Here is a 22,803-nt window from a genome sequence, read left to right as displayed (position 1 = left end):
ACATCAATTTGTCGCATTTTAACTGATAATTTGGGCATACGAAAGATCTGTGCACGTTTCATTCCGCACAAGTTAACTGAGGACCAAAAAGTGCTCAGAACTCAATATTCGAAAGACCCCATTAAAAAGGCAAGAAAAGACGAGAAATTCCTTTACAACATTGTAACTGGTGATGAAACGTGGTGTTTCCAACATGAACTTGAAACTAAGCGACAATGTGGCGAATGGAAGGCCACAGACGAGCCACCACCCAAAAATCGTGTTTGGAGAAGTCTAAAATCAAGTCGATGCTCATTTGGTTTTACGATTCCAAGCGAATTGTCCACAAGGAGTTCGTGTCAACGGGCCAAACAATCAATGCAATTTTCTTTCTTGGCGGTTTGAAGCGTTTGCTGCATCGCATTCGTCGAATTCGCCCTGAATACCGCGAAGGGGGAAACTGGCGTTTATTGTATGATAAAGCACCATCTCATCGATCCACTCTTGTAGCTAATTTTTTGATTAGAAATCGCATTTTAACCATCAATCACGCAGAGAGTTCGCCTGATATGGCTCCCTGTGACTTCTACCTATTCGGGAAATTGCATTTGGGCAAAGGAAAACGTTTTGCGTCCGTAGATTTTATCCAAAAGGCTTGTACCGACATCCTGAAGGACATTCCGGTCAGTGAAACACTCTTTCGAAAAGCTTTTAGATCGCCCAAAACAGTGTGTCGAGGTCAGAGGGGATTATTTTGAATAAATAAAATCGAAGTTATCAGAACAAAGCTCATGTCGTTTCTATTTTAGCTCAGTCCTATTTATTTTGGATTTCACCTTGTAATTCACCTGTTTGCATCACTAAGGAGGTACTCAATCATATTTACTATTTTTTTTTTTTACCTTAAACTAATCTAGCACCGATATTTATGAAGTCATACCACTGTTCGGTGCCACGACCCTGTTTCAAAACTTGGATGCAGTCTTATGGGGACGCGGAAGTCGACCCAAATAATTAACTTGGGCAGTAGGAGTGATTGTCACTAGATTTCTCCCATTTTTTGTATCGCCGATATCTCTCGTATGAGTAATTTTTGTACCTAGTTTCGTTAAGGCGCAAATAATGAAGACAAACTGAGTGCCTCTCACTCTTAATTGGTTCAAGTGAACCAATAAATTTAGCACAGTTGAATTTTTACTGCTGCGAAATATCGTAAGATGGAATAATATATTATTATATTTTGATGCATGTTTATTTTCGACCAAAGTACAGTTTCACTTGAATTATTAGAAAACCTTGGATTACTTGATAAAATACGGATACTTTAATAACAATTTTTTTCCATGAAAATTATTGCCTCTAATCAAGTGAACCGGACTGTATGTATGTACATACGTACCTCTGATCAATTAACATATTTTTATATAACTGGTAGAACAACGTTTACACAAAATTTTCAAAACGTAGTAAGGTTGTCGTAGCAAGAAGCAGCCAGAAAGAAAGTATTTACGCATAGTCCATCTCAATTCTAGGTTTATTGAGGGAACTGCGTAGGATGAGGTATTGTGATGAGTATGTAGGTATAATTGGCGCGTACACCCTTTCTGGGTATTTGGCCGAGCTCCTCCTCCTATTTGTGGCGTGCGTCTTGATGTTGTTCCACAAATGGAGGGACCAACAGTTTCAAGCCGATTCTGAACGGCAGATATTTTTTATGAGGAGCTTTTCCATGGAAGAACTACACTCGGAGGTTTGCCATTGCCTGCCGAGGGGCGACCACGATTAGAAAAAACTTTTTCTTCATTTTGGTTTTTCACCGAGATTCTTTCTCTCTGAGTCACGCACCAACCCATTCGGCTACGGCGGCCGCCGTATGATGAGTAGAGGGCACAAAAAATCTGAAGACCGAAGTGCAAGCATTCTTTTTATTCTATTGCTATTGCTATTTCTAAAGGGTTGAGGTTAGGACACATAAAACTTTTGCAGAACTAGTTTCTTCGCTTCCCCGACAGTTGGACAGTTGGTCCTTACGGGAACGACCTGTGTTTAAATCTGGCCAAGGGATGTCACTTCAGCAACATTCCCTAAAATTTGTGTCGAATTTTTTATGCTGTTACAGCAGCAACAACATCATTTTATTCTTAATAAAAATGCTAGTAATGCATGTAGATTGCAAATTTTAAATATTTTAATGTGTAATTTTTAGAAAAGCTTTCAATATTAAAAAATCAAAACGTGAACTTGTAGAGATAAATACATTGATATACCCCGATAAAGCTATCATGTGACCATAAGCTTACACCACCAAATAGAGCTTTTACACTAAGTCTTGTTGTATCTTATTCAACCCCGGACGGTGTCAAGTTGTAAACATGCGCATTCGTCAAAGCATTCAATTCCCGTTTTGCAATTGTCCTACAGCAGACTTATCCACATTTTCCCATAAGAAGTGTTAATTTCAAAAATGAAAAATATAAAAATAAACCTTGATAAGTGCATTAAAACTACGAATATATAATAAGCAAAAACATTGTGCTTGTGCTAAAACAAATTATAACTAATACAGGAACTTTGTTCGATTTTCCTTATTTGGTCAGTGCAAAATTACATAGCAAGCATAAGCATATCAGGCAATACATTCGAAGGGAAAAATCAATTGAGTAATTTGCAAATACTTCATTAACTTTAACCTTGTGAAAACTGATGTTAAGTTTTAAAACTGATCTGGCATAAAGGATTGAGATTAAATTGTTTCCAAATAATAAAATACGTTGCAGAGATAGTTTAAAGTTTTTTCCAATATGTTGCGAAACGTAAGTGTTTACTTTTTTCTAAATTTAAAAATGCATTTATACATAGATATTGACCAAACTATTTTTTTTATTATTTCTCTGCTACCAATCTGCGAGTGTGCTCTATGACTGTTTTTAGTACATACAAAACTATGCAAGTGCATACATACAAACCAGCAATATCTTATAGATAGCGATTGATTTTATTTCATTTCTTCAGATTATTTAACAGTTAAATATTTAAAGTAAACGAGAATTATTAATACGCAACTATAATCGCGCTGATTGTCAATGTGCTAAAAATATGAGATAATTTAATATGTTACCATATTTTAATCATTTTATGTTCAGATTGCTGGAAAAATATCCTATTGTATTTCTTTGTAAGTGCAGAAGCAGGTCGGTCGTATATAGAAATCTACCGCGGCATTACAAAGCTTTGTGCTACTTATACCTAAAATTTTCGAAGTTACAGTTATATGCATATATGTATGTGTATGCATATATATATTTGTAGGGATGTACATACAATGTTATTAGAAATCTCTATCTCGTTATCAGCTCTGCAGTTGTGCAAAGGATTTAGCAAGGAATCTTTAAAATTAAGCGACTATGGAGAATAAATAATTTAGATTATGAAGAATTTTTCCCGCCAAAATAAAATTGTTATGTCTTCATGGAGATTTAAACTACTTTATGGAAAACCATGAAATTATGTATTATATGTTATGTAAAAAAATGTAGAAAAAGTGCAAATATATTAAAATCTGTGGCTTTTGAAAATAAAACCCCATCGACTTTAGCAGCTTTGGCTATCAGAGCAAAATTCACTATTATGTAAAGAAATTTTCCTTTGCTTTGTTTCATTGCTTCATTTGCTAGAAAGTCTCAAGACTCAACAGTCGAATCTTGTATTTAAAGAATTGTTTAATTATTTTTTGTGTATTCATGTGTTTTGGAAGCAAATTGTGAAACTTGATGGTGTAGGCGTAACGTGGAGTCGATGAAGCGACCGTTTTTAGCCACTTGTCACAATATGGTCGGTCGAAAGTACGGCTGATGACTGGTATAATATTTAAGTGTTCTCTGCCAACCCCCAAGAAGGGTGATCTAGCAATCTGGGTCAAAAACAAATACAACTACGCATTTGAAGCATTGCGAAAAAAGTGAATAAACTAAAATTACTTGTATAGTAAAAAATCCAAATATATTCATATAAAGGCATTCCATGTATTTACTACGATGTACGAGTATACATATACATACATATAGTTTAGTATACGCGGGATACGAAAGGTTGTCGTAGAAATTTCCGAAGAAAATATTGCTACTCAGTTTATTGCGTATATTGTGACGCACAAAATGATCGCGCTAACTGTTCAAATTTTACTTATCTTATAAAAAAAATCAATTGCTTCATGAATGTTTGTATGTAAGCTTAAAACGTTAGAACGGTGTGACCGATTTCGCTCATTATTATTTTGTTGTATTTGAAGTATGGACAAGGAGGGCAAGGTTATATGAAAAAAATCCGTTAGGTGGCGCCATAATCGAATTATTACTAAAACCCGTGTTTATGGTCCGATTTGGTTCATATTGGCAAACAGCCCACGTCCGGGGCCCAGCCGGACATCGAGAACAAATGAAAGTATTGAACTGGTCGCTACAAGTTCCGCGTCAATACGTACGCAAGAGAGTAGCTGCTCTGGGACTTCTAAAAACTATTGTGCACGAAAAATGAACATTATTTGACTTCATCCCTTCAAAATTCAAATCATACAAACGCTTAAGCCTAACGGTTACAATGTGAGACGATGTTGGAGCGATTTCGTATGGTGGCACTGGCGTATGCTGGCTTTTCTGCCAATAATGAGAGGGCATCATTCATTCAGTAGACAAACATGGTTTCATAGACGTCGTCATGCCTCACACGACCAGAGAGACCAAGCCGATACTGTGTAATTTCTTTCCTAACAAACTGATAAGCCATTTCGGTGACATGTCCTGGCCACCGAGGCTATCCGATCTTACCCTTATGGACTCTTTTCTGTGGGAGTATCTTAAAAGTAAAGTCTATGAAACAATCGTTGTCTATGAAACGTTCGCGAGGTTGATGACATCTCGATATTACTTCACCTGCGAGTGGCACAGAGTACCGAGGTCAGACTCGAAGTCAACATTTAGAGGAAATAACTAAAAAAAAACAATCCGCTGATGCGATTTTGGCCGAGTTTAGCAACGCGCCAGTCGTTTCTTTCTTGTGGACACACCAAGTGAAGCCAAGTCCTTCTCCACCTGATCTTTCCAACGCTTGATCAGGCCTCCCTCTTCCTCTGCTATCACCAGCTGGTACCGCATTGAATACTTTCAGAGTCGGAGCGTTTCTATCCATTCCAAACACTCCAAGCGTCGCTTCATCGGATGTTGTCATCGTCCACGCTTCTGCGCCATACGTTAGCACGGGCATGATGAGAGCCTTCTAGAGTGTTAGTTTTGTTCGTCGAAAGAGGACTTTACATTTTCCTACTATTCGTCTATTATTTTTTAGTTTAGCTTTTAATTCCTAATTCTACCACCGGACACTCTGTACTTAGCCTCTACGTGCCGTCAGAATCGAGTTATTACTAAAAATCATATTTATGACTCGATTTCGCTCGAGCATAAACTTCATAAAAATATTTACTCACTAAAAGCCTGGAGTCAAGTTATTAATGAATATCTTATTTTTAGTTCAATTCGGGTCGCATCCGAACTGTGTATTTTTTAATGTTACAAATAGTGTTTTCCAAAAATTTCAAACAAATTTTCAACTTCCCCTAAGCATAGTGCTTTGCAATTAATGCAAAGGTCGCACGAAAATTTGTCTTAGTTAACTATTGTTTTTCTTTGACGCTTCTTCAAAACAATAAACGTTCCGCATTTAATATTAAACATTTTGTGAAATGGATTCAAAGTATGTTACTGGTGATGTCACATCATATGGTAAAATTTATTAATTTGACTGATTTCATTCCGTAATTTAGTTCTTTAAAGAAATGTTTATTCAACGTGTCCAGTTTCCGGTTCGCCTAGCTTTTACAATTATTATTATTTTTCCTTCTTCACTCCACTCGGAAGCATAGGGCCTCGACTCAGTCTTGCGTTGGTTTCGTTATCCTATTTTGCTTTCTGGCAGGGTAGGTGATTAGCCTGCCGCTACCAGTCCTAAGTAGTGGGAATGCCCACCTGTCGTTGCTTAGGAACAACACCTTCTTACTGCTTGAAAGCGTCAATGTCAATTGTTAAATCGCATGTTCAATCGTTAGAAGTGTGTGAAGTAAACCTAAGATGTTTTGCTTTGCCCATGGGCGCCCTGCTTAAGTGTGGAGTTATTTTTTGTTTTCTCCCGAACGGAAAGGCAAAAAATATATGTAGTTTATCATCAAACGTTACGATGAAAGTATTTTAAACGCCAATAAATGTTTTTAAAACAGTTAGATTTCAATTGACTATTCATAATGAATTCAAAATCGCAGTGAAATGGTTTCATTTAAATTATCACAAGTTTAAGTGCGCTCATGAGCATGCAAAGAGATGAAAAACAGTTTTAGTTATGTGATTGAAAAGTCAATAAATATTTGTTGGGGCGTGGGGGCTAATAATGAATAATTCTGAAATGCTTTTAAATTCTTGTTATTGTTTTGTTGGTTGGTTGGAGTGGTGATTCATCCAGAATCCAACTAGCGCTTCCGCACCATTTTGTTGCCACATCCTCGTTGCCAACGTGTTTACCAGTTATTTACGGCATGACTATATCCACTCTGTGCGGTGTAAGAACCTTATTAGGTTGTTGACATCTAAGCCAGACAGTTGTTCGAGACCCTCGGACAGCAGTTTGCCCAGGGTTAATATGCTGTCCTTCCATAGGGCAGGGCATTCACAGAGGAAGATTGTTTCCTTTTTCTCCGGTTGTTTACAACTGTGACAGTATGTATTGTGAGGGATATCCAATTTGGCTGCTTGTTCTCCGATATACCAAAAGACAGTTATGACTGCCGTTAGTCTCCAGGCGTCCCGTCGTTAATATCGACGAATGCTTGAGGTTGTAGGTGGGCCATAACGTTCTGGTAATTTTGCATTTCGTCTGGTATCTCCATCTACAATCCGCGATTCGGATGTATTTTGGGGAAATTGTACTCTTGACTGCACCTACATAGTGGTGCGAATACCGATTCTGCAACAGCGTTATTCATGGGGGGATCTACCAGTTCATCTGATTTTTCGTTACCTTCAATATTCAGATGTCCCGGGAGCTAGATTAAGGCAACATTATGATTTTCACTCAAGGTGGAAAGGCTATTACTACTTTGTTCCACCACCATAGAGGTTGTTGTAGCTGAATCCAGTGCCTGGATTGCAGCTTGGCTATCCGAAAGAATAGCGATATAGCCCTTAAAAGCGAAATCTGCGATTAGTAGCCCACAAGCTTCCCCAACTGCAAGTACTTCCGCATGGAAGACACTGCAGGCATTAGGGAGACGCACAGATTTTTCAATTTTAAGTCTATGAGAATATGTATACACCAGCTCCAACACCACAATCCATTTTAGAGTCATCGTATAGACTGCAGTGTCAAAGTTGTTTAGTGAGAATCTCTTATTCCATTCCTCCTTAGAGAAAGAGAGTGCCAAAATTCCTATTGAATGTTACCGTCGGGGCGATGTAGTCAATCCCTACCATACGTTTTTTCTTTCCAGCGGCCCGCTTCATTTAACCTAAATGCACTCATGGTTGCCGTTTTCTTAATATGTTCTTCTGCGTTCTTTTTATTGTTTTGTTACATTCATATATGTAATATTATTAGATGTAACAAAAATAAAGGAAATTTCGAATCCTGTACGTGTTACACCTTGAGCCATTGCCCCTTAAGTGAACTTGTTTCACCATTGATCGACTTTTTACTTATACACTTTGTCTTACGATTTGCATAATTTGAAAGAAGCGAGCGTGTGCTGACTTTAAATTTGACGTTTATTTATGCGCGAAGTTATCACGAGCGAAATCAACATAAGCATGATTCTTTATTTGTGATTAGAAAAGTTTTTAAAATGATAACAATAAAAAAATACAAGAATTATATGCTTCGAGTAATAATTAAATTAAGAAAAAAATACGTATTCCTTCATAGAGTGGAAATTGATATGAATAAAACCAATGATCTATTTAAATTTTGTTTGCAATGATTCTTATTTTCTTTATATTCTATACTCTAATTATATATACTCATACAATTGAAGAACAACTAACGTAAGGGGAAAAATACATAATTTATACATTACATACATATTATACATTTTTATAATATTTTGTTTCGGTATTATTGTTTTTACTTGCAGAACTCGAAATTCAAACGGGTCGTTAAAGTTTCGAAGTAAAATTGTACTTACACGAAAATGAAAAAATTTACATTCAAGGGAGTCCTTGATGGTTTTCGACAAAGCGTGCAACCACAGGTGTACAGACAAGAAGTGGAAATACCGGAACATTTAAAGCCGGAACACTTTACGCTTAAGAGGGTAAATAAAATAAAATAAAATATTTTTACTATTGTTCGTGTTGGTGTTGTTGTTGGTTTCTATGAAAGATCAAAAATATAATGAAATGTTGTAGCTGGCGTTTGTTTTATTTGGTAGCTGTTTTTGAATCTATCATAAGACACACGCGGCTATTACATTTTTTTAACGTCAACTGTATTACCCCGTGCAACAGTGCTTCTCATACAGAAGAACCTCGGCGTGCAGACTTACTACAACTATAAGAACTCAGTTGTAGTAAGGCTTTTTTCAGTTTAGGATTCTTTAAAAGTGTTTCCAATTTTTATCTAAGTTCCAGCATTCGTAATATTTTTTAATACATAAAAGTGCTTGATATGGACATGAAATGAGAGAAAAATGTAAAGAAAATTTAAGACTGTTAAAAATGCCCTATTTAGACACTATATATACCTTGCGAAAACGGTAGAGCGTCTGCGTGTAATAGCTGTTTAACAGGGTGTTTATATGTTTATAACGTAATTTATTAAAAAATATACATACGTACTGCAGCTTAGTATCAAGGCAAATATTCTTAAAAAAAATCTATAACAAAAACTATTTTTTTATAGCGTTGCCACATGAATTTTGTGGCAAAAATAGTAATTCATTACAAGTTTCGCTTACATATTAAGATTGAGTTTGAGAAAGGTATTTAAACCCGGTTTTTTAGAAATTAAAAAATTGATTACAAAAATATTTTATGTATTACATATAATATTATATTATATTAATTACTATATACAATATAAGTAAAATGTTAAATATATAAGGTTGGCCAAAAGTCTTGCGGTATTTCCGCAAGCTTGTCTTTGCAAGCGCGTAGTTCTAGTTGTATTCATCGCATCGGTTCACGCTAGAGGTTTTTGGAAAGCTCTTTTCACGTGCTAACACGTGTTTGATTAATTGTTGTTTGCTTTTAGTCGCTCGTGAGTTATAGCGTCGCAAACATGGAGCAAAATAAAGAGAAAATACGGCATATTTTACAGTACTACTACGATAAAGGCAAAAATGCATCTCATGCTGCCAATAAAATTTGTGCAGTTTATGGACCCGATACAGTTTCCATTTCCACCGCACAACGATGGTTTCAACGTTTTCGTTCTGGTGCAGAGGTGATCGAAGATGCGCCACGGTCCGGAAGGCCTGTCGTCGAAAATTGCGATAAAATCGCTGAATTGATCGAAAGAGACCGGCATAGTAGCAGCCGTAGCAACGGCGAAGAACGGGGCATGAGTCATCAAACCGTTATAAACCATTTGAAGAAGCTTGGATTCAAAAAGAAGCTCGATGTATGGGTGCCACACGATTTGACGCAAAAAACATTTTTGCCCGTATGGATGCATGCGAATCGCTTCCGAATCGTAACAAAATCGACCCGTTTTTGAAGCGGATGGTGACTGGCGATGAAAAGTGGGTCACTTACGACAACGTGAAGCGCAAACGGTCATGGTCGAAAAGCGGTGAAGCTGCCCAGACGGTGGCCAAGCCTGGATTGACGGCCAGGAAGGTTCTTCTGTGTGTTTGGTGGGATTGGCAGGGAATCATCCACTATGAGCTGCTCCCCTATGGCCAAACGCTCAATTCGGACCTGTACTGCCAACAACTGGACCGCTTGAATGCAGCACTCATGCAGAAGAGGCCATCTTTAATCAACAAAGGCCGAATTGTCTTCCATCAGGACAACGCCAGGCCACACACATCTTTGGTGACGCGCCAGAAGCTCCGGGAGCTCGGATGAGAGGTTCTTTTGCATCCACCGTATAGTCCGTATCTCGCACCAAGTGATTACCACCAATTTCTGTCCATGGCGAACGAGCTTGGTAGTTGGAAGTTGTCCACAAGAGAGTCCTGTGAAAATTGGCTCTCCGAGTTTTTAGACGATAGGGAAGCGAGCTTCTATAAGAGGGGCATTATGAAGTTGGCATCTCGTTGGGAACTCGTCATCGAACAAAACGGCGCATATTTGACTTAAATCGCATTATTATAACCAATTTTATGAACAATTGAAAATTCAATAAAAATACCGCAAGACTTTTTTGACAACCTTATATATACATTTATCAAATATTTTATATATATTTAATCCAATTTTTATATATATATGTATATATTAGTCCTATAATTATAAAATTTAATTAGAGATTAGGACAAGGGTATCAAATAAAATGTGTTTAAAACAAAATGAAAAAAGAAGAAAGAAATATAATAAAATAAACAACAAATTAACTGTCACATCCGTGAACGTACCACTGAAAAATTCCTATTTCGTATATTGATTATAGGTGAGCGTACGCCATTTCGCAGTTTTCAGGATTATGACATTCGATATCGCATCGTTGAACGCGCGTTCACAAAATTGTATTCGATTGCGTGCAAAAGCTGACAAATATTATGCAAAAGAAATACAGAACAAATTTAAGTTAACTGAAATTATTATAAAAAAATGAAAATTTTAAATAAATATTGCTATTGTTGGACTTATTAAATATTGAACTTCAAGGTAACCGATTTGCAGAACGGTAGATATTATTTCACAGACTGTTACTCTTTTGGAACGAACACATTCTTAAAATATGTAGTGAATTGTTTATGAATAAACTTAAAAAAATAAGTCATAAAATGCTCGGGTTGTGTGCAGTAATGCGAATGGACTACTACGATCCCTCAGCTGCCTCCTTATTAATGTTTCTTATTCTTCGCTATTACTTGAACTAAAAAAGAAAATAGTCGGTACATGTTAGTTTGTGCGTAATTCGAGTAATCTTATAAATTATTGTGAATTAAAAATTCAATTCAAAGCGCAGTAGAATTGAAAACCATTGTAAATTGAAAAGACATTACCATCCGTTTGCATTCGGATGCCATCATCCCACTCAGATAATACGACTGACATATCACGTAATTGTTTTTCGTACGATTGCCGATACGTTCACGAATGTGTCGGTTCGAGCCCAGAATTTTTTTGCCGTTCCACATACATTAAGTATTTTATACTTAAACGACGCCTCGAGAACCGTATAGTCACTTCACAAGTTAGTTAAAAGGTGGCGCAAAGTTAATCATCCCATTTTGATTTTGAACAACTTTTTTACTAGTTTTACGTGATGAAAACTTTTATTTTTATCTTTAAGCGCTCTATTGCTTGTCTGTTTGTATACTGCAATTGTCTATTTCACAAGTGCCAAAGATGATTGACGCACGACGCCATTTGCAAAATTATTAATTATAACCCGATAGGATGATTAATTCTGCGCCACATTGTACAATCATTCTGTTTAAAACATTATAACACTTTTTTTTAAATTTTTATGATAAATATTTAAAATGAAATTTTTCACATCTTTTACAATTTTTAATTGTGAGGATCTTTGTGGACTCTCTCATAGACTGATGCATGGACTATATTTTCCAAGCATTTTAAGTAAATCGCCTCCAAGAAGCGAGTGCAAACAAAAAAAAAATGTTAAATAATTCAATAAGATCCAAAATTTATGCGATTAATGTTTTTGTATGTGCTTATGATTAAGAGTAGCTAAAACAGTATAGAATGAAAACTGCTTTTTTAAAGGAACATGCTAAGGATTTTTATTTTTATTTATTTATTTGTTAGAAAAAAAACTGCAATAAAACTCTAAAATGTTCTTAAATCTAAATCTAAAATATAATATAATATAAAAATACTACATACATATTGCTTTGTGATTTTCAGCGACACTCACTGTATATAAGTAGGTAATATCGCGTATTTGCTAGAATAAAGTGAAATCCTAAAAGAGCAAAATATGGTGAAAGTCTGGTTTCAAATTTTCAACTCAATATGTCTCTCTAATAAAAAATGAAGACATACATTTTTCTAATGAGATACTGTTGAAAGATGCGGCTTTCATTTTCCTAATTTTTACTAAAAGAATTTGTTTTTGAATTCTGACACTATTCACGTAGCAAACTAGTGATATAATAAACCATTCACATTAAAGATGATGGCATAGTCATTTAACTTGCCCATGCAATCAAAACTGTCGACAGACATAAACGATTCAGACGGCGACAACGGTGCCCCAACAAGTGGTCCAACAAATTCATATGATGAGGCACGGAATCAAATTATCTATTGGCAAAAATTTATAAGGGATGACTTTGTGGCATTTCAACACTTTTTTTGAATAATTTTTATTTACATACATACATATGTACATATTTATATAAATCCGAAGTATGTATATCCACGCAAAGAAGTATATGTACGTATATATACAAATGTACCAGTATACACTTGTACGTTGTATGTACGTACATATGTGTGCGACACGACGCCTTCTTTCCATTCTTTGTGTGTGGCTGCAGTTAGTGTTTATGAGCTTTGGAGAACATAATATGTATACACATATAAATGACATACACTATATATTATATAAATGTCATAAAGGCTTTAATTTCAATGAAAATGAAACGAAATAAATATATTTTAGACATTTCGACACGGATTTCCTTACTGTCCAACTGCGTTCGCCTTTGATCCCGTGCAGAGACTCCTAGTGATTGGAGATAAATCTGGGTTTATAAGAATGTATGCAAATGTAAGATATTACTCTTCAAGATGTTACTAACCAGTTGTTTATCAGACTTGGACGGCCTGGTGTAGATGCTCAAGCAAAGCACGAAGGCGAGTCGGAGTGTGCTGTCATACTTACGGAATTTCTAATCAATGAAGGTGCACTTGTAACAGTAACAGCGGATGACACATTGCACTTGTGGAATATACGACAGAAAACGCCGCAAGTAGTTCAGAGTCTCAAATTTCAAAGAGAGAGGTTTGCCTACCAATTTATGTCATTCTTGTAGAAATTTGAGTGCTTTTCTTGATTTTTAACATTTTAATTTACTTAAAGGGTAACATGTATTCACCTACCTGTTGGAAGCAAATGGCTATATGTTGGAACAGAAAAGGGTAACATTCATGTGGTACACGTGGAAACGTTTACGCTTAGTGGTTACATAATCAACTGGAACAAGGCTATTGAAGTGTAAGGCCATTAAAATCATATGTAATTTTTATAAATCAATGCATATAATCACAAATGCGCATTTAACGGAATTAGCTTATTCTCTAATGGGAAGAATTACTAAAACTAAAGCCAAGAAACGAAAACCAAAGGACTGCCAAATTATGATTCTCAGGCTGTTATTATGCTTGAGGGATCAGTGTGTGAATTAAAAGTTCCTTAGCAAAATTTGTTTTTAGATTCCGTTGCTCAGTAGAATAAAAGTGAATCAAATAAAAAAAAGGAAAAAAACTATAAAAATTTTAAATACAAAAATAAAATAAAAATAAAACAATGGAAAAATAATTACCATAAAATAAAATAAATCTAACAAAAAATAAAAACAAATTAAAAAAAAAAAATTAAAAAAAAAAAAATTAAAAAAAAAAATTAAAAAAAAGTAAAAAAAAAAATTTTTTTAAATATATACATACAATATATAAATATAAAAAAAACTATTACACTGTAGGGAGGCTAAAATATCCAAACTTATGGACTGAACATGTCAATTTTGTTTTGGACGCTAGTCACATGAAATTTTTACCATCTTTAATAGAAACTATTACCTCCTTTTTAAAAAGATCTAAGTGGTTTAAGCAGCTTAATTAGGGGTTAGAAATCAAATGCACAAATCAAATCACAATAGTTCTTAGGGCCACCGAGTGTCTTGTCTTAGACAAGCAACCCGGCTAATCTAACTTAACCTAATAGATAAGTTTTAGAGCTTTGAAAGTTAATTTTTTACAATTGAAAATCTTATTAATTGCAGTGAAAAACACATCATGCTTTCATTCACTTCAATTTAGCAATATTTTTGGTTTTAATTGGGCTGTACACTGTTTAAACTTGAATTTGAGTTCGTTCCGCCCTCATTTTGGCAGTTTCTAGCTTTTTTGGTTGTTTTCTTTCTTTTTTTGGTGTGAAACGGCTTGCAATCTAATGGTGACATAATCTAGCATCCAAAATAAAGTTAACGTGTGCGATCGGTAAGCAGTGTTATTGCAAAACTTTAAAATTTACCTACAGTGTAATTATACATTAGTGTAGCAATGTGCACAAAGACTGCGTTTTTCAAAAAAATTGTGTCGAATGGCTTAAAGATTTCAATTTTAAATTCACATCGATGTAGTAAACAGGAACTGCTGCATCATTTCTAAGTTAAAAGGTAAAACTTATAAATGTGTATAGGTTAGGTTAGGTTTACCTGGCTGCTTGAGAGCCATCACATAGACATATTGGTCCTTAGTGGTACCAAATGGAGCTTAACCTTTACGTTTCTTTGTAATATACTTCTTGTAATACGCCTGCGTCCTTTGTGAATCTAAGTAAGCCCTGAAGATCAAACCCCGAGAGACATTCCAACTTCTCATTATTTAGAGCTCCTAGGTATTTCATTCGGGTTCTAGCTAATGTTCTAGAGTCTCCCTCATGCATGTATGCATGTTTGTATGTTTATAGCCTTTCAGTATACCTACAATAGTTCTGCTTTCCTTTATAGACAGGGCTAGTACGAATTGCTGTATTCATCTGTATTCTGTGCGCAGAGGATTTTCGCGGTTTTGCAAATGGCTAGATTGTTCCACCTCCTGTCTATTCGTATTTTCATGTTCGCAACGATGTCTTTGTATATCGTATTTAAAAGCTTCAGTATGCCATTTTCTTGTTCAAATGGTATGTAGACAACACTCTTGGCAATCTCAACTACAATTTCGTTTCTTGCAATGCCTTTATATCCGGGTACCCCAAAAATGTTTTGAGCGAATGCTATTTCTGCAGCTTTTTATTACGACTTCTGCTTGAAAAATACTGCAGTGGTCAGGGAACTTAAATGGCCGCCTGATATCTAGTTCTGCGCAACAAGTCCCTGCTCCTACTCCTTCCAATATCTTCTTGCCGTCAGTAAATATATGAAGCATACTGGGGCTAGGTTTCATGCCCCACTTCTATTGTTGTTCGGAATCTCTTCACCCAGTTGCATTTGAAATTAAATAAACTCGTTGCATTAAAAGAAATGTGTATAAATTTGATTATCGTCCATCCGGCCTTCTGTATAATGAATAGCTGAAATGCATATGTACGTATAACCTTTTACACTACCAAAATACCTAAGGTATTGCTTAAAATTGCTAGTTTTAGATATTTCATTCAGATAACTGTAATAACCGTGAGACTTTTTTTATTCATTATGTTATTAATAAAATATAATTTTTTTATGTGCGAAAAATGTTTAAAGATAATAAATACATAACCATACCTGCGTTTTTGACCGAACAAGTCAAAAATATGTGTGATCAGCTTAAATATCCCACCTTTAATATCAATTTCAAAAGTTAAATTTCATGCGGAAGTATTTTAATTAAGAGTTTGCTGAAAGTACTAACATCATTAAAATAATGCTGAAGGGGAATTGACGCTTAACTTTAAAGTGCCGCCTGGCGAGCACTTTGAATATTTATTAAGAATTTGTATAACGATTAAATGAATTTTTATATAACATCAACAAAAGATGGTGGCCAATACATATATCGAAAATGTTTTCTTTTAATAATACCAATTAATATACATACTAAGTATATGGATAATTTCTGAAAGTTTTCAAATAAGCTTTTTTAATAGGGTTCGAACTAGTCATCCTGGTGCTGTGATTGCGTTATGTGATAATCCCATAGATGCAAACAAGGTATACATTTATAAAGCTAACATAGTTGAATATTTTTCTAATACTGTCTTTTTCAGCTTCTTATTGCTTTTGAATGTGGACTTCTTGTTCTGTGGGACCTTAAAAGTAAATGTGCGGAATTCCGTTGGCAAGCTGCTGAGCCAGTTAAGTCGGTAGCTTGGCACTATGAAGGCAAATATTTTATTTCCTCTCATACGGATGGCTCCATATGTACTTGGCCAACAAAACCTATACCTAAACCTCAGTCTGTTATTTGCCCTCACGGTAAGTAAGATCATAGAGTTATCTAATAGTTATCGAGTTGAAAACATATTTGCAAGGTATGCTCATATTGCAACCTAACAACAAAAATCACAGTACAACCTTCATGTAGAGAATACAAAGGTGACGCCATCGCAGCACCGCTACTTTATTCTTGGCGAACTTAAATGAATCAGCAATTTTGAGTGGCGTGGGCGCAGTTGCTTGTTTGCTAATCAATAATTTTATTTTTAAATAAAATATAATAAGAAAAATTAAGTGCCGCGTGTTATATTGAGAAAGCACTAATGGTAATAAAGGCTCTACATTTTTTTTGTCATTTTCTTTATTTTTTGACTCTTGTTTACAAATCTAATGTACATAAGTTTCCTTGCCTTGCCAGTGCTAAGAAACTAATTATTTGCTCAAATGAGATATATATGTACATATATGATTAAATCGGATGAGAAAGGACGGGTTTCCAGTCTCCCTTAATGCTTTCGTTATCCCTCATGTTGACGGTGTGATAGATGTGGATGGATGGAGCCGAAAAGGACGAGCTTCCAGGCTCCGATTTTGTGTAGCTGTAGCAGTCTTCCTTAAAGCTTCCTTTATCTCTTATGACGATGAAGCCATATTGAAAGCCGGAATGACCGAGATTTCGTGTTTTTCGTGGCCGGACCCTCGTGCGAGATGAAATAATTAAGATAGTGCAGACGCGAAATGCAGACAGAAAGAAAGCTCTAAATGCCGCTTTTTCCACTTGCTTTCGCGTTTTTTCCTTTTCTATCCGTTTCTTTATTTTCTGTGTTTTCGTGTTGACATTACATTCTGAGATGGCGCTATCTTGTATTCTATCTTTTTTGACGCACAACTATAAGACGTTTTCATAAGTCGTAATACATTTCCTTTAAAAATAAATGCCCTTTTTCTGGAGAACTCTCTAAATAATTTGATTGTACCTAATGAAATATACATATACATATATTTGATAAATCTAATTGAGAATTGTGCTTTATATGCCCCTCACATACTCATACCTCATACTGCATGCTTTTTCTAGTTATGTTTAGCTGATAGAGCTGCGAATAGCGAGACAAGAGTGTCATCTTTTCTCGATAAGAGATTTGTGGGCAAACGTCCCCACCATCTGACGCCAGCTCATTTGCGACGACATTTCTAACTATCCCATGTGCATAATTAGTAACTTCAAACTCGAATTTTAATATTTATCTTCCTTACTTTAAATATACAAGTAATTTTTATTCTTATTGAAGAAAATGTTGCAAATTCCTGTCTCGATCGAATCAAAAAATAAAATTTTCTGTCATCGTTTTATTGTATTTTACTTAACATTATGGAATATGACGGATTAAATCATATGTGAAACTATAATTGTTCCAATAATAGCCACACACTCACAAGCACAGTAATTTATCTACTGAAGCTGTTATGAACAATTTTAGAATTCTGGTTCTTGTAACTCGTAATGTGTATTTTTTTATTTATTTATTTTTTCATACTTCTACTTTTTATCTTGTACAGCTAAAGTTTCTAAGGAAGGCGTAGTAGAAAAATGTAAACCTATTTACAAAGTCGATTTAAAAACGTCACAAATGGGGTGAGTAGCTAATAAATAAAGTTGCTTGCTTTTATGTGACAATAAGGAAATATGTTTATAATATTTAGCGACTCGTTTACAATATTTTCTGGTGGAATGCCCACTGAGAAAAGCTCTAAATCGAATTGTATAACAGTCATGGTGGGAAAATCAACGACTGTTTTGGAAATGGAGCACGCTGTCATGGACTTCATTATACTCTGTGAAAATCCTTGGTTATGTGGTAGGTAATTGTAGTTTTGCGGAAAAAGAATAAAAAATATGAATGTAATATGTTGTATGTATGTATACGCTAGAATACTTTATTATTTAAAAATTTAGGTTAGATTACTTAAAATTTTAACGATATTTGCTATCCATTCGAATATCCCTCTACATTTTTGTCGTTTTGCTTATATCAACTTAGAAATAGATTGTGTTATTATTATTTTATATTCAATAATTTCTTAAGGTATTCAACTATACCCACAAGTTTAGTACTATCATAAAAGCTAGTAGGCCGAGCTCCTCCTTCAATTTGTGGAGTGCTCTTGAAGTTGTTCCACAAGTTTTATGCCGAACTGCAGGTATTTTTTTTACGTCCAGCTTTTTTCACGGCAGAAATACCATTGCTTGCCGAATGGCGACCGCCATAGAAAAACGCTTTTCTATCACTTGCTGCTGCATGACCTTAGTGTGTTTCGAATCGGGCCTCTTCGAATAGTGGTCACGCACAAACCATTCGGCTACGAATTGTCGCAATCAGATTACGATAATTCATCTAGCAATTCGGAAATGCTTTACAAGTACTTTTGATGTCCCCATTATAGTATTTTTAGTTTTTTACTCTTTGTATATTTCCTGTATTTTTGTAGAGAAAAACAAACCCGCTGCTGTAAAAGCAATTTTAACAGTTTGTTTGTGACAACAATTTATTAGTTAACTTTCTAGAAGTGGCTATCGTATTTAAAAATATTTCTGTTTTAAATGGAGGAGCTCATCCCTCATCTAACAAACCGAACAAAGGATGTAAGCGCCAACTATTATTATTTATAATTATTAAGGTACAAATTCTTCCATAAAAGTCGAGAAAAGCAATAAAAATGACGAAAATACAAAACCTGGGCATACGTCTTATATTCCATTCTATAGAAATATATTTTTATTGTATGCTTATCCATTATTAGTGTCCAATTAGAGTAGAGTAGATTTCTCGCTTAACCCTTCAATGCGCGATTTTTTTTTGTTAAAAAAATTTTTGTTTGTTAAAAACCTATTTTTTATATTTTTACATTATTTCGAGTTTTGGAGTATTATTTCGGCGTAAAATGGTTAGGAAAACAATGAAAAATTGTAATAAAATACCTCAAAAGCTTAGTTTATCTTTAGAATTGACAATGTGTTATTAAGGGGACAGATATCTGTAAACGGCCATATTTTCTCTGATTTTCATTAAAATTATTTAAAATGAAGAAGTCAGTATACTTTTTTCAAAATTGGCATACAGTTTATTTATACATTAAAATATAAAATTTTTTTTCATAATTTGTATATGAATTAAGCAAAAAAGGAAAAAAAATCGCGGTATAAAATGCCTAAAAAAAATGAATTTTGGGGCGAATTTTTCCACTATTTTTGCTTCGAAAAAATTATTTTTTCGAAAAATTTTCGAAAAATTGTAAATTCACATAGAAAGTAATATCATAAAAAAGATGTGTTTAAAATTTCAGGGATCTCGGTCAATAACTTTTCGAGTTATCGTGTACGCCAATTCGAAAAATATAGTTTTGAGAAAAACGCGTCTAAAGTTTGAATACGTAACTATACCTCCCCAGCGCTCGAACGCAAAGAATAGAGTCGTCACGGTTGACGATCTATAATATAAGAAATACTTAAATTTACGTTCTAAAAATTTGTTGACATATTCTTAAAGGATTATATTAACATTTTATGAAAAAAAAATTTTTTTTTCGAAATTTTACAGGCATCTGTCCACTTAAAACAAACATCGCTCAAATTACCCGAAAAAACTCGATATGCTCGAGCTTATTCTCAAACATTTTCGGGTAATTTGCAACGAACAGGTGTGCGGGTACTCGTTACGCGGTTTGTTCGAAAATGTGTGAACAAAATCTGGAACTCTAGTGGTTCCTAATGTTGTAAATTTGTAATATCTTCAGACAAAATCGAAGAAAATTAAACTAAGTGGTTGTAGTAGCCAGTTTTCAGTTCGTTTCATATAAGCAACAACGCAATTTTAAGGGTTAAGTCATTGCCTAGTATAATTATATAGAACTACAAATGCATATCAAAAACCATTATCGCTAACACAATTTCATTGAACGAAACTCAGGGGAGATAATAAATATAAGAAGATAAATAATTATTGTTATATTTTATTATTTTTATTATTGAAAACATAGCGCTACTATTTTCTTGTTTCATGAAGTTGAAAATTTTCACACACGAAAATAAACGTCACCTAAAAATATATTCAGCTGCAGCGGTCACTGTTTTTTGTTGTCTTCCACGCTTCATCAAAATTTCATACTTCATGTGATAGGGAGTTAGCATATTTACTTCAAGATAGTATCATATTATTACACCCGTTATTTATTCTTATGTTATTCCTTACTAAAGTACTAAAATAAATAGGTAAGAGTATTAATTAATTTTCTATTTTTAAATACTAAATTTTAAGCTGAATTATTTAAATTAAAAATAAATAAACAATGTCTGTTTTTTATTGCTTGATTTCCTAGAAACTCAAGAACCCTATGCGATAGCAGTACTTCTCCAATATGACTTAGTTTTAATAGACTTACTCACGCCCGGTTTTCCATGTTTCGAATCGCCTTATCCCATGGACTTACACGAATCACCTGTTACATGTTGCACCTATTTAACTGATTGTCCTTCGGATTTGGTTCCTGCTTTTTATTCTGTAAGCTTTTTCTGCTAATATTAAATATATTATTTATAAAAATACAGGGTTTTAAAGTTTTTTTTTCAATTTCATAGGCAAAAATATTCCAATCGAATAATTACCAAAAAATTAGCAAAAAAAAATTTAGTTACTATAAGTGACCTTTGCATCGAACTCGGCATTGTCGTTATGCGATTCTTATAATCGTGCAAAAATATGAAAAGACCACACGGTAAAGCTGACCAAACAACTAATTATGATATTGACGGGCTCGGCGGGGTATTCAAATTGCAAATATCTCTCTGCAAATGTACAAAATAAAAAAAAATTTCAATTTATTTTTCGCTCATGGATTATAGGTATATTAGAAATAACAAGCTTTTCGATTATTTATGCAAGACGATCTCATTTATGTGGTAATGTCTTTACCATAAAACCGCTGAAATGAAAACTTGCCTTGCCCAAGGTTTCGGTGGACACAAAGTTTGGAAATAATTTGCAAGACAAGTGCAACACAACATGACTCAATATAAAGTGGATCATTTCAGCAGAGATATGGTACTGACTGGCACTCAAAATAACATTTCATTAAAAGAGATGAAGTATTTGGTCCACCTTGCATAATGTGTGCCACATTCGTATTGGCATTAGCTACAAGTCTGTGCAGAAACTGAGTTTAACAGAGATTTTAGTAATTAAACTTTGGTGTAAATAAATATATAAATGATATTCTGAAAAGCCCGAAAAGAGGTGGAAAAATGATCCTCCCATATGGGGCACTTTTATCAATAAAGGCCTGTTTATAGCTCCCAAGAAAGTTTGCCATTATTTTTTGTGTATGGTGATTCAGTATGGAAGAGAGTTTAACAGCTGATTTTGGGCTGTAAGAAGAAAAGAAAATCAGCAGAAAAAAAAATCTCTAAATTTAGCCTTACTAGGATGCGTTAGGTTGTAGCGGAGTTAAAGTTGGATACTCTATGCGCCAGAAGGTTTTTATAACTTGTTTACTCAACCTGTATTATGAAACATAATAAAATTAATGAAAGAAACTAAAGGAATTATTATGAAAGTATTAAATGACAGAAACTAACGGCATTTCCTATAGGTTGGTCGAACAACGACTAGTAAAAAAACTGGCTTTTCTGAGCGAGAATGGCCGATTAGCGGCGGGGAATGGTTTCCTGCATCGTGCAGTTATTCGGAAATCGTTATAACTGGACATCAAGATGGCACTTTAAAGTTTTGGGACTCTGGTGCAGGGACTTTGCAAGTACGTAATATGAAGGCGGCAATAGTTGAAATACTTTTTAATACAACTTTTTCTAGATTCTGTATAAATTGAAAACGGCAAAAGTTTTTGAAAGACCGAAAAATCCGCATCCCGATAGTGGTATTGATAATCCACTTGCCATTCAGCATATATATCTGTGCTCTGAATCGCGCCGATTATGCGTTGCTGGTGCTGTTGGACAAGTTATGCTGTTTAAATTCCGTAAAGGCGAATCAACGTCTGAGGTTTTGTCATTGGAGATCCCGATTCTGTATGAAAATTTTGATGACATTTATGGTACAAGCCCAGAATGCGATTTCATACCACATCAAGTTCAAAAAACCGAGTCAAGCGAATCTGATAAGGTAATTTTTCTTCACATTAATCTCTTTTTTTCATAATTCACATAAATATGCCATATTTTCATAAAATTCATTCCCATTTAACATATTCATTGCATTTATGCCGCGATTCTGACAACAGTCATTTCTTGTATTTCAATGTTATCCAGAATAATAATTTTTTTATTGAAAATTTAAAATGTTACCTAAGAAATGTTTCGTAATCTATTTCCGAAATTCATATAGTATTGTCAGCATCTTAGCATAAATTGTTCATATGTACCCGTATTAATATTCATAGTACTCGAAATCGGCTGTACTATGCCTGCATCGAACTTATATTTTATTCTTGTAATTCAA

At 34.5% G+C, this 22,803-nt stretch overlaps 1 protein-coding gene across 5 annotated transcripts in view; it reads left to right on the top strand.

Moving 5' to 3' along the window:
• The window catches only part of LOC129239709 (syntaxin-binding protein 5), a 76,412-nt gene that overhangs the window by 5,246 nt on the left and 48,363 nt on the right, over positions 1–22,803 (top strand). For 4 of the 5 annotated variants that reach the window (XM_054875454.1, XM_054875452.1, XM_054875455.1 and 1 more), the window contains exons 2-12: positions 8,147–8,326; positions 12,814–12,911; positions 12,967–13,155; positions 13,234–13,368; positions 16,003–16,066; positions 16,123–16,330; positions 17,852–17,927; positions 17,996–18,150; positions 20,669–20,850; positions 21,938–22,102; positions 22,159–22,467. In XM_054875454.1, coding sequence (XP_054731429.1) covers positions 8,204–8,326; positions 12,814–12,911; positions 12,967–13,155; positions 13,234–13,368; positions 16,003–16,066; positions 16,123–16,330; positions 17,852–17,927; positions 17,996–18,150; positions 20,669–20,850; positions 21,938–22,102; positions 22,159–22,467 — 1,704 coding nt within the window. In that variant the 5' untranslated portion in view covers positions 8,147–8,203. Of the gene's footprint in view, positions 1–2,378; positions 2,793–8,146; positions 8,327–12,813; positions 12,912–12,966; positions 13,156–13,233; positions 13,369–16,002; positions 16,067–16,122; positions 16,331–17,851; positions 17,928–17,995; positions 18,151–20,668; positions 20,851–21,937; positions 22,103–22,158; positions 22,468–22,803 lie in introns of those variants that run through there. The other variant, XM_054875453.1, reaches the window with a different exon arrangement.

The sequence above is a fragment of the Anastrepha obliqua genome, chromosome 2, assembly GCF_027943255.1.
Source record: "Anastrepha obliqua isolate idAnaObli1 chromosome 2, idAnaObli1_1.0, whole genome shotgun sequence".
Classification (NCBI taxonomy): Eukaryota; Metazoa; Arthropoda; class Insecta; order Diptera; family Tephritidae; genus Anastrepha; species Anastrepha obliqua.
Note: the sequence above shows the minus strand (reverse complement) of the source record. Positions and strands in the feature narration are given on the sequence as shown.